We start from the raw sequence: 12,500 nt of genomic DNA, 5'->3' as shown, positions 1-12,500 counted from the left end.
TCTCGATCGAACGATCGAACGATTGAACGATCAAATCACTTTTTTATTTGTTTGTTTATTTGTTTCCTTGTTCTTCTTTATTTATTTATTTATTTATTTATTTATTTATTTATTTATTTATTTATTTATTTTTTGTTTGTTTGTAATCCTTTCGATCATGTAATCGATTTCGTAATCGAATCGTTTTTGAAACAAAATTTTCCGATGTTTAGATGTAATGCATTATAATAAATACAATTTTGTCGATTGAATAGTGGATTTCATTCGTTTCTTTCTTTTCTCTCCACTCTCTCTCTCTCTCTCTCTCTCTCTCTCTCTCTTTCTCTTGATTGATCGATCGAATTATTGTCTTATTTAAATCCTTTTGATCGTTTATTTAATTCAGTTGAAACAAATTTTTCATATGCTTAAATGTAATATATTGTATTAAATGCAATTTTCTTAATTGAATAATAAAATTCGTTCTTTTATTTTCTTCTCTCTCTTTCTCTCTCTCTCTCTCACTCTTTCTCTTTCCCTATCTCTTTTCTAACTCCCTCACTCTCCATCTCTCTCTCTCTCTCTCTCTCTCTCACATACACATATATATACATACACACACATACGAGCTCGCATAAATACGCAAAGTCTGTTTAGTAATACCAATGGAAATTGTGAATAAAATTAAATATAACAAAAAGGGTTATCTTCGTAGAGAATCGTTGTCAAAGTCCATCGTGCGCCTATAGCAATTTTCGATTTCACCGTTTTGCTTAGGCACCTTCCTATTATCTCACACATATCTAACGTAGATCGCGTATAATAGCACCCTGACCTTTCTCACGGTATAGGAACGATTTTCGGTAGACTAGAAAGAGATAGAGAAAGAAAAGAAAGAAAGAGTAAGAGAAAGACAGAAAGACAGAAAGAAAGAAAGAAAGAAAGAAAGAAAGAAAGAAAGAAAGAAAGAGAGAGAGTGAAAGAGAGAAAAAAAGAAAAAAAGAGAGAGAAAAGAAGTAAAATTTTTCGTAGTAAACGCACTTTTAGAATACGAAAGGATCGCTTGTTTTCTTTCCTCAAAGAAAAGTATTCTTACGAGTCATCGTGGAATCATAAATTCCATATCCTGGGAGGGGTTGGGCTTGGGGTTGTGGTTATGGTTGAGAGAGAGAGAAAAAGAGAGAGAAAGAAAGAGAGAAAAGAGAGAGAGAGAGAGAGAGAAGAAAAGAAAAAGAAGGGCTTAAGACCTCGTAGTGAGATCGATAGGTGCAGGCCTCTTCTTCAAGGGTGGGCTGTCCCTGTCGCTGTCTTCTTCCTCCATGTCGAGCTCGTCTTCCTGAGTAGGATCAACTACGCTGGCGGTCGTTGATTTCATTGAAAGATCTATGGGATTGTCTTGTGGTGGTAGACAATCAATGTCGAGTTCGGGAGTCGAGCTCAAAGATTCTCTATCGGATGAAGTTTTTAAAGATCTCGGTGAAGATCCACCTCTTGTTAATCGTTGTCTCTTTAGTACCGCGTCTAAATAAAATCTTTTGCTATAATTTTCGGTCGACGTAGTGTTCTCTATCGTCGATCTAACGTTCTGATTGTGAACGTATTTGTCATTGTTGTTGTTATTAATATTATTATTATTATTATTGTTGTTGTTGTTGTTATTGTTATTATTATTATTATTATTACTATTTGGACAGGAGTCTTTGTCATCGATGTTGATAATCGTATTCGTTGTTGTCTCGATGCTCGTCGTCGTTGGAACAACGGTCAACGTCGTCGTTGTCGTCGTCGTCGTCGTTGTCGGTGACGTCGATATCGTCGAGGATGCATCATCGATAACTGGGGAACTTCTATGTACGCTAGGTGAGTGACAAGACGGTACCAAAGGGTGAGAACCGCCGTGTGGAGTCGCGTATAGATGATAAGGCGAGAACATTGTAAGACTTGGGGGTGGTAAGAATGCCGGTTGAATCAAGGACATTCCACCGAGATGAAAACCAAGAGGTAACGTCATCATCTCTTTACCCAATGCCGAGAGTTCGGCTACCGAGTGTGGCAAATGAGAATGTAGCGGTCGAAAGCCTGGATGTCCAACAAACGCTGCCCTTCTTTCCGATATTTCAACCGAACTGTCGCTGTTATGAGATTCCGGAGAACTTATACTAGGAGACGTTGAATTCTTATAATCGTCCAATCCAAGCAACAATGTATCCTCCTTCCTTTGACTCGGATGTAAACCGATCGGTGGACTCATTGCTTTTCGTTGTTGTTGAGATAGTTGAGGATTTGCTGTCAATGCTTGAGAATAATGATGCTGTTGTTGTTGCTGTTGTTGTTGTTGCTGTTGTTGCTGCTGCTGCTGTTGCTGTTGTTGTTGTTGTTGCTGTTGTTGTTGTTGTTGCTGTTGCTGTTGCTGCTGTTGTTGTTGTTGTTGTTCCTGAAGAAGACAATGGATCTTGAACCAATTAGATCTGCGCCCATAACGCGAGCTAGATTTCGACATTCCAACGAGAAGGCACTTTCTTAAACGGCAGGCTTTACAGGCAGTACGATTCTTCTTGTTTATCACGCATTCACCGCCGTTCTTGCATTCGGATATACTGTTTAGATTGTTGTAAGATCTTCCAAAGAAGGACTGCAAACAGAAACAGAAAGATAAAAGATAAATTATATCGTTAATAAAATGATCGTAGTAATGGAGAATGAACTACATCCACGCATAATCGCGGTGTACTCGTTATCTCATCAATTCATGATAGGAGAGGGGGAGAGAGAAAGAGAGGGAGAGGGAGATCGCTCGTAGGAGAAAGAAAAGTGAGACGGGGTTAATTAACCAAATGCCGCAATTGCCCGCGATTCCGACACCGTTTCTCTCTCTCTCTCTCTCTCTCTCTCTCTTGCGCGCACATTTCTAAGAATAATTTTTCTTCTTTCTTTTTCTATTTCATTCTTCGTGACTTTATTACCAAGAGATTACTATTACAATTTGTCCAATTCTTTTCAATGTATTCATTACTTTAATACATTGTTCCTTCGCAGTATCATGATTAGAGATTTGTTGCTTGTTATTGTTATTGTATTTTAATTATTACAAAGCTAACACGTACGTATTCTTATTTTATCTAACAAAGTGTAAACGAGTTGATTAAATCGATTCACAACGGTGAGATCTCGTTGGTGTTTAGAAAAAGGCAACGTTGTCCACTTTCGCTTTTTCTTTACATATACAACACACGTATATACAATATATATGTGTATATAATATATATATATATATATATATATATATATATACATAGACACGGTATGTTATTAATTGTTTCTGGTTCGTTTGTCCTGAAAACGAGCTCTTCCTGCGGCCCAGTGATCCCGATGCGCGCTTCGCCGAGACCCACGACGGCGGCAGGCCGGCTTCGCGTTCCACTTGTCCTCTTAACTTGTCGTTTCTCTCTATCTCTTTTTTTAGTAGTAGTAATAGTAATAGTAATAGTAGTAGTAGTAATAGTAGTAGTAAGTAGTAGTAATGTATTATACGTTCGTGTAAATGCTTAGAAGGGCTTTGAAGAGGGGTGTAAGTACGACGTTTCAGGAGCGATGACACAATCGAGAAAATGCTACCGTTATTACGTGCTCTCTTCCATCAACCTCGCTAGAACACAGTGCACCTCGGAGGATTATGCAAACGCTGGTCCTCCTTTAAAGTTGCGCGACTTTACTTGATACGATGATAACGATTCTTTTCTTTCCTTTTCCTTTTCTTTTTTTTTTTTCTTTTCCTTAACTCATATTTTTGATTAACACGTTTATACGTACGTACAACTTTGTGCATTAATAGATTAGGGGTCTCTCATCGCAATGGTATACAATAACAGGTTATTCTTATCTTTATTGTTTAATAGAATACTCCTTTTTTTCCTTTTTCGTGCAAATTTCATTTCCGTAGATTTTCTTTTTTTTTCTTGAATTAACGAGCTTCATCTTCTTCGCGATAGTTAATATTGTTTAAAGAATGTTAAATTAAATATTAAAGCTATTACTAAATTTTATCGTTTAATAGGATATTTCTTCTTTTTTTTTTTTCCGTGCAAATTTCTTCTTTGTAAACTTTTTTAAAATTCTACGAGTAGCATCTTCTTTGCTATATAGTAAATACTATTTTTAAAGAATATATATATGTATATGACAATGATATTTCCCCGTGTTTTTCTCTGATCAAGATGAAATTATGAAAATTGGACGTGTAGAAATCGGACTCGTGATACTCGTTATAATGTGATCGATTCGAGGTGAAAAGAAAAAAACGAAAAAAAAAAGGAGAAAGAAAAATAAAAAGAAAATGATGAAAACGAAACGAAAGGAAACGAAGCGAAAAGAAAAGAAAAGAAAAGAAAAGGAAAAAAAGTAAAAATAAAATAAAATAAAATCGACGATGAGAGAACACGGCCCTGAGAGATGCGAGCGCACGTGCACCCGTTTCTCGATTTCGTTCGAGTCTCTCGAGGCGATGCTTCCGGCGCTTCGCACTTGTCCGCCACAATTGTTTCCGCCCTAGTTCACGGTTACGTCAGCTCGACATTGTTTCGTTTCGTTATTTTCGTTTTCAGGCCCACCGTAGCATGTCAGTTCTCCCTTCTCCTCTCCCACCCCCTCTCTATCTCTCTCTCTCTCTCTCTCTCTCTCTCTTTCTCTCTCTTTCTCTATCTCATTCTGTCTTTCTCCCTCCATTGCACGTAGGATCGCGCGCTTTACGCTCGAGTTAGAACTCGCGATCCGTGCCCCGCTTTAGAGATTAGCAAAGAAAGATTACAGTCAAGTCAGACACCGATGATTCGCCTTTCTAACGAAATTAAATTCATTGCGATTTAAACACGTGAAGAAGTTAAAAAAAATCAATAAATAAAGAAATAAGTAAATAAATAAATAAATCAATCGATAGACAGATATATTTATTATTTGAGTTTCGTCAAATGCGAATGAAGAAAGTGAAATACAAAAGATAAATAGATAAAAGAAAAGAAAAATAAAGGAGGTAAGAATAAAGATAAACGAATGATGAATAAGTAAATAAAATTAGATATATAAGACGAATATATGTATATTGAATGAAAATAAAAGTTGATTAAATTAAGTCGAAGAGAAATCAATTTCGATCGGTTCAGACCGATCGTAGGATAATGAACGATTGGAGAAAATTGATTTGACGATTGAGTTTCTCGATAGGTTTCTAATCAGTTCTAATCGATTGGGCAGGTGGCCCCCGCTGCCACACGGTTGACACGCATGCTTGGCCAAACGCTTTTAACCTCGGCCACGGAACGGGTCGTGAAAGCGATCGCCGTCGTACTGCTGGTGTTTTGCGAAATCACGGGAAAGAACGACGACGTCGTTTGCGAGTAACTGCTGCTGGTTTAGAATGGTGGGAGGAATTAGGAACGAGCGAGGAAAACTCAATGCGAATTTGTACGAGCTAATCTCCTCTCTCTCTCTCTCTCTCTCTGTCTTCGCCTCTTTCATTTTCTATCTTTTTCACTTTCTGTCTCTTTCTACTCTTCTGTAATTTTTATTTTTTTATTTTTATTATTATTATTGTTATTATTTTTTCTTTTTTTGTTGATCTCGTGAGAAGAAACTCACCTTGCAGCCCTCGCAGGTGAACGCGCCAAAGTGGAAGCCAGCCGCGGGTTCGCCGCACACCTTGCATTGCTGATTCATCTGTAACAAAAGAAGAAGGACTTTTATCATCATTTGCCATTTCGTTCGAGTTCATGATCCCGAGTTCATACACCCAGGTATATACAAACACATATAGAATACACATACGTAAACACATTGCTCGCATATATATGTACATAAACGCACGGAGAGAGACGCACGCGAAGACGCGCACGAAAATATAAACGATTGAATATAAATGTACAAATACATCGGAGAATTATGAAAGAGGTGGTGTACGATGTACGCTTTTATGCGACTTATTTGTAGAAACTAAAGTGTTTATTTTTTCACTTTATTCAAACAACGATGGGACGCTCGGAAGAGCGTGATTCCTTTCGAGTTAAATCCATCGAGAGTGCCGGAGCTACGATATATCGTTCTAAGACTTTCTAATCTTTTTGTTTTTGTTTTCTTTTTTTTTTCCATTTATTTATTCTCCCTCTCTCTCTCTCTCTCTCTCTTTTTTGTCTCCTATCTCGTATTTTTTCTCTTTTCTTTTTTCGCAATAATCGTCAAGGTTAATTCTAATTTTTTTTTTCTTTTTTTTTTTCTTTCTTTTTTTCGGAAATATTTGCCAATATTATCAATATGAACTGATGTTTATCATGGGATTGTCTAATTAATTATTTCATTAAGATGAATAGCGATATTAAAAATTTTTCTAACTTCAAAAAAAGAAAAAGAGAAAGAAAAAAGAAAGAAAAAAGAAGGAAAAAAAAGAAAAGAAAAAGAAAAGAAAAAGAAGAAAAATATTTCTTCGTTTAATCGATTTCTTTAAATGAGTCACTCGACGAATGGAGATCGATTAATTATTGTTATTATTATTACTATTATTATCATTATTATTATTATTATTATTATTATTATTTTGATAAACTTTGAAAGTGACGAATTTTATCGGTCGCTATTACAAACCGAATAGACACCATGATCGCGCACACGATTGGGAAATAGAAGAGTCTCGCGATTGTGCAATAGTCGGAGCTCTTTGCGCTTGGCGCGCGCGAATCGCTGAATCGTGGCAAAGCGGTGCGTGTTACGTTCAACGAGCGGAAAACTCTTGTGCACGGTTGCTTTTTTTTTCTTTCTTTCTTTCTTTCTTTCTCCTCTTTTTCCTTCCTTTTTTTGCCCTGTCTTTTCTTTTTCCTTTTCTTTTCTCTCTCTCTCTCTCTCTCTCTTTCTTTCTTTCTCTATCTCTCTCAATGTCCTTTCTACGTTTACACCGAGATCCTTTTTTCGCCTTCTTTCGATCGTCCATCCGGAAAATGCAACGCAATCTACTCTCGATCCTCCTCCTTTTCACACATCGACGATTTTACCTTGATTTAGAATTTAACATTGTATTGCATGATTAGAATTTTAACATATCTATAGAAAATTTATAATCAACGTTATAAATTATTTTTTGCCTGACAGGTATCAGATTATTTATTTTTCTTTATTTTCTTTTTTCTTTTGTTTTTTTTTCTTTTTTTCGAGGAATATCGTTTATCATATTTCACATCCAATTAACAAAGTTATTATTAAAACGTATCGTATCTCACCATATCTTATTATTAATCGTTCAATTATCTATCTATCTTTTCTTTCTTTCCTTCCTTCCTTCCTTCTCTCTTTTTCTATCATTCTTTTTCTTACTTCCGTTATTTTCCACGTTATTTAAGTTATCGGTGGTACTGATGTATCTTTTCATTTGAAAAATTTAAAATTCTATTATTTCTCTGTCTCTCTTTGTAAATGGTCTTCTTTTGATCCCTATTCGTCGTTCGTTCAACGGGCGAATGTCAAAAGTTAAGATTGTTAAGAAATATGGGACAATAGTGATGACCCACATACGTGTTTGGCCCGAAGTATACGTATCTCGTCTATGTACGTATATACACCAACATTCGCACACACACACACACACATACACATACACATACACATACACATACACATACACATACACATACACATATACATACACATACACATATACATACACATACACATATACACATATATACATACATACATATATGCATGTACGCGTATAGGTAGAGATACGCACGTACGTGCCAGAGTACGTTACGTTCCCTCGTAGGCTCTCTTTCGACGACTTTCATACATGACGGACTGTCGCTAAATGGGAAAGTAAATCTTAGCTAATGGAAGAGACATCGAATGTTTGATCAACGGAGTCTCTCTCTCCTGACCTACACCCCACAGTCGTTGACACTTCTCGTTCGAGCTCTGAGCCGAACATAGCCGAGCATAGTTTCGTACCAGAAACGACGTTCCTACGCGTATAATTTTAATTCCGCCTTCGATTATTTTCTTTTTTTGCTTTTTTTTTCTTTTTTTCCTTTTCTTCTCTTTTCTTTTCCTTTTTCTTTTTTATTTTTCCGCCTTCAAACACGAAGCACTATATTACTATAACTACGACAACGACTAGTACAACGAGGACAGATCAATGAACGAACGACTTTCATACAATTTCTATTATTCTCCTACTCAGTATACTTTGAAATCATCGACAATAGATCTGTTCGATCGATCGATCGATCGATCGATCATTCTCTTTACGTACGTATATTGTCTACGTACATACGTTCTATGTTCTCGTATTGTTCTCTCTCTCTCTCTCTCTCTCTCTCTCTCTCTCTCTCTCTCTCTCTCTCTCTCTCTCTCTCTTCCACCCTCTCATTTACTGAGATTTTCGTAACGGAACACTGTCACGGACTTGTGAACGTTTTCGAGTTCACATCGCGAAAAACAGATGGATGTGGTAATCGCTGCGGTTCGATCGTCTCGCCTTCCTCGAAATCGTTCTCTCGATTCGCTCGATTTCGATTGAAAACTTTTCGATCTCGATCTCAATCTCTCTTCCTCTCTCTCTCTTTCTCTCTCTCTCTTTCCCTCTCTATAACACATCGTTGCACTTTTGATTAGACTTACGATCAATACTTTTAAATAAATAATTATATTAAAATTGAAATCCTATTTGGTTTTAAAAAAAGAAAGAAACAAAAAGCAAAACAAAACAAAAAATGATACAGAAAAAAAATCAAAAAAATCAAAAGAACAAAACAGATTAGGAAGAAAAGAAAAAGAAAGAAAAAGATAAAGAAAGACGAGAGATAAAAGTGGTAGTAAGTGAATAAACATTTAAATATACAAAACAGAGAACGATAAATGATAGAAATGTTCTCAACACTATTTTTATAATCTCTTTCTCTCTCTCTCTCTCTCTCTCTCTCTCTCTCTCTTTCTCTCTCTTTCTAAGTAAGCATACCGTTCTTCTTATTACGTTAATTCGAAAGTACGTCAAAGCGTTTGAAATCGGCCGAAGGATCGATTCGCTGCTTGGTCTCGGCCTTCGTTAAACGCGCGCGCGCGTTCTCTTGGTAATAAGCGTTCTCGATTATCGTCGAGAATGGATCGCGACGACGCCGACACCGGCGATCATCGTCAAGATCACCGAGGATCATCGACGTCGTCGTTGCGCGATCCTCGCTTAAGAGAGAGCCGTGAGAATCGTAGCGACTTCTGGCTGTCGGCTTGCAGTCATCTCTCTCTCTTTTTCTCTCTCTCTCTCTCTCTCTCTCTCTCTCTTTCTCTCTCTCTCGATCAGCAACTGGATGCTAACGATCACGGCAGCTTATTTTCCAACGTTCAAAGGGAATCATATCGAAGATATGCCTCTCGTCCTCCTTTCTCGCGTTGACCTTCTCGATAAAACAGCCCCCAACACCCTCGCTTCTTCTCTCTCTTTCTATCTATCCATCTCATTCTCTCTCTCTCTCTCTCTCTCTCTCTTTCTCTCTCTTTCTGTTTCTTCACGTCGACGGAAAGAATCGCGTTGATTGACGATCTCGCAACGCCAAGAGCCTCTCAGGTTCAACGTCCCTCGAAGCCTTCTTCTTCTTTTTCTTCTTCTTCTCCTTCTTCTTTTTCTTCTTCATTCTCGATAATAATCCAAGAGATCCGGATTCGATCGACTTTACACTCGGACGCGACCCAAAATGATCTTTTATTCCTTTTCCGCGAATCCGATGCATTAAAAGCAAGAAATCATCTGATCATTGTCGTCTTCGTCGTCGTACTCATCGTCCGCGTCTTCGTCTAAGATAGTAAACTCGATGAGTATTGCACAACAATTCCGGATGAAGGATTCCTTGCTCGTCGTGTCGTTTCTTAAAATAACTTTGAGTCGAGCCGAAGGAGACGTAATGAGAGGCGCACTTTAATCGCGGCGATTAAAGGTCGTAACTTACGCAGAAAAGATAGAAAGAGACAAGATGGACAGAGAAAGAGAGAAAGAGAGTAAGAGTAAGAGGGGGGGGAGAGAGAGAGAGAGAGAGAGAGAAAGAGAGAAAACGGGAATGAGAATGGGGGAGGGGGGAGGGGGAAAGAAAAGAAAAGAAAAAATGGAAAAAAAAACGTTACGTTTGAAGACAGCTTTTTTTTTTTTACCTAATATTTAATGTTTACGAGCGTCGATTCTGTCGGACATTTTAGTACGCGCATTAAAAAATATGTACCTTATTATTATTTTTGGAAAAGGTAAGGAAAATCACGAAATGACCAAGGCCTTGAAGTTCTTTTTTTTTTTCGAAAGATTATCCTTAAATTGGTTACCGTTGAATCACTTCTTTTTTCCTTTTTTTTACCTTCTCTCTCTCTCTCTCTCTCTCTCTCTCTTTTTCTTTCTCTTCATTTTTTACGACAGAGGGTGACGAACTTGCAACATCTTTTTCGGCTGACGGTGACGCGAACCTTTACCTTCGCCGTTTTTTCTCTTTCTCTTTCTCTCTCTCTCTCTCTCTCTCTCTCACTCTTTTTCTAACGGCGAGGGTAAAAAAGGAATATGAAAAAAAGAAAAAAGTAGACGAAAGAAGATAGATACTCGTGAAAACATGCGTACGCATTGTTACGGGATCAATGGAGAAAAAAGAAAAAAGTACCGTAAAAAAGAGAGAGAGAGAGAGAGAGAGAGAGAAAGAGAGAAAGAGATGGTTCCGAATGAACTTTTTGCGTAATCCATACGAAGGGCATTCGACTTTTTATTATCGACGAAAAATAACCGCCGACGACGACCTCTCTTTTTTTCTATTTACTCGGTCGTAGTAAAAAAAAAATAAGACGTGAGAAAAAAATAACCTCCTATACATCTTCTTTTTTTAGGCCCTTGTCTAACCCGGCAGGTCATTTTTTTTCTTCTTCTTTTTCTTCTTTCGTTTTCTTTTTTCTTTCCATTTTTTCCCCTCTTTTCTTTTTCTTTTTTTACCTTTTTATTTCCTTTCCTTCGTCCCCCACCCACTCTTATCCTCATCCACCACTTCTTTTCACACACACATATGTTCGGTCCGTCAAGAAAAACTTTAATTATCAGGGACAATCGTATAATGATAAAGAATGAAAGTGCCGTTGAAGCAGAGTGTGTTGTATGTTACGCCTGTTTCCCGAGAGCATTTAAACCTTGCCGACGGCCAACATAACTAAGTACTTACGTCTTAAATCCTTTGATGCGAATAAATCGTCACGAGAATAAACTGATTCTAATCCGATATTAAGATTTTCTATATTTCGAAATAAATTTTCCATTGCCGTTGCGTTTTTTTTTTTTTTTTTTTTTTTCCCTCATTTCTTTTTCTTTTTTTGTAACAAAAATAAAACTCATCGATCGTTATTATATTTCGTGTCGAACGATGAAAAGTAAAGAAAAAAAGAAAAGAAAAGAAAAGAAAAGAAAAGAAAAGGAAGAAAAGGAAACAAAATGTTTAATTCAATATTCAAATTAATAATTACTAGCTCATGTTACTCGCATATGTATATATATGTGTGTATGTGTGCGTGAGTGCGTATAAATATATATATATATATATACAATATAAATATATATGTACATATATCATAATCTCTCATCTTCGCAAAACGGCGCGCGATCCAGTTCGCGGAGAGCGACTTCCGGTCTTTCGTAAAACGAAAGAACGAAACGAGCGTTCCGCAACGCGTGGTGCCGCGCGCGGCCTTCGCACCGCAAACGATGCAGTTATACGATATTCTATTCTTGCCGCCTCGTCGATCGTATTATTACCCTACCTTATCTCTATGTATTCTCGATGATCCGATATGCTCGACTAGAAACGCCAAGGAAAAATCTATTTTCACGTGTCTTTTATATATATATATATATATATATATATATATATATATATATATCTACGTACGATTACATATAGTATTTATTCTATATCGTTAACGTAGCGGTTATTATTATTATTATTATTATCATCATCATTATTATTATCATCGTCATTACTATTATTAATATTATTTTTGTTGTTGTTATAGTTATTGTTATTATTATTATTACGTTGTTCCCGAAAATTAATCTTCGAACTTACGTTTTTATCCAATGTTTACGTTTTTATACAATAAATTAAATAATAATGTATATACATGTATATACATTTTATATACATGTAAGAATGTATATTTTATTAGAGTACGAAAGAGAGAGAGAGAGAGAGAGAGAGAGAGAGAGAGAGAGAGAGAGAAAGAGAAAGAGAAAGAGAGACAGAGGAAGGGAGAGTGAGAGAGAGGAAGGGGGGAGAGAGAGAGGGAGGAGGGTGGGAGGGATGGAGAATATATAAATATTTTCTCATCGTCCGTTTCCCGTCGTAATAAGCTTTTGCTTCTACTAAGAACGGTGAGAATATCATACGCTTTCGATATCATTAAGATCATCGATAGATACGAATCTACTCGATGTCTAGCAGAATTAACTAATTGCTCCGCGATCGCGGCGAGTTGAACTCTCT

General features: G+C 36.9%; 1 protein-coding gene and 1 long non-coding RNA gene across 7 annotated transcripts in view; one reads left to right on the top strand and one right to left on the bottom strand.

The window, feature by feature from the left end:
- The window catches only part of LOC118444639 (uncharacterized), a 29,469-nt gene that overhangs the window by 454 nt on the left and 16,515 nt on the right, over positions 1-12,500 (bottom strand). For 3 of the 6 annotated variants that reach the window (XM_035873104.2, XM_035873100.2, XM_035873099.2), the window contains exons 2-3: positions 5,611-5,688; positions 1-2,611 (exon numbers count right to left, since the gene is read on the bottom strand). The exon at positions 1-2,611 is cut by the window's left edge and continues 454 nt beyond it. In XM_035873104.2, coding sequence (XP_035728997.2) covers positions 1,220-2,611; positions 5,611-5,688 — 1,470 coding nt within the window. In that variant the 3' untranslated portion in view covers positions 1-1,219. Of the gene's footprint in view, positions 2,612-5,610; positions 5,689-5,796; positions 5,977-8,968; positions 9,381-12,500 lie in introns of those variants that run through there. The other 3 variants (XM_085661546.1, XM_085661545.1, XM_085661544.1) reach the window with 3 other exon arrangements.
- Positions 5,615-12,500, top strand: part of LOC118444642 (uncharacterized) — a 232,385-nt gene continuing 225,499 nt past the window's right edge. Inside the window, exon 1 of the long non-coding RNA XR_014983012.1 lies at positions 5,615-5,765. This is a non-coding gene — a long non-coding RNA (uncharacterized LOC118444642). The remainder of the gene's footprint in view (positions 5,766-12,500) is intronic.

The sequence above is a fragment of the Vespa mandarinia genome, chromosome 15 (genome assembly GCF_050613455.1).
Source record: "Vespa mandarinia isolate Hongniang chromosome 15, ASM5061345v1, whole genome shotgun sequence".
Taxonomy (NCBI): domain Eukaryota; kingdom Metazoa; phylum Arthropoda; class Insecta; order Hymenoptera; family Vespidae; genus Vespa; species Vespa mandarinia.
This window is presented reverse-complemented; position numbering and strand designations above follow the sequence as displayed.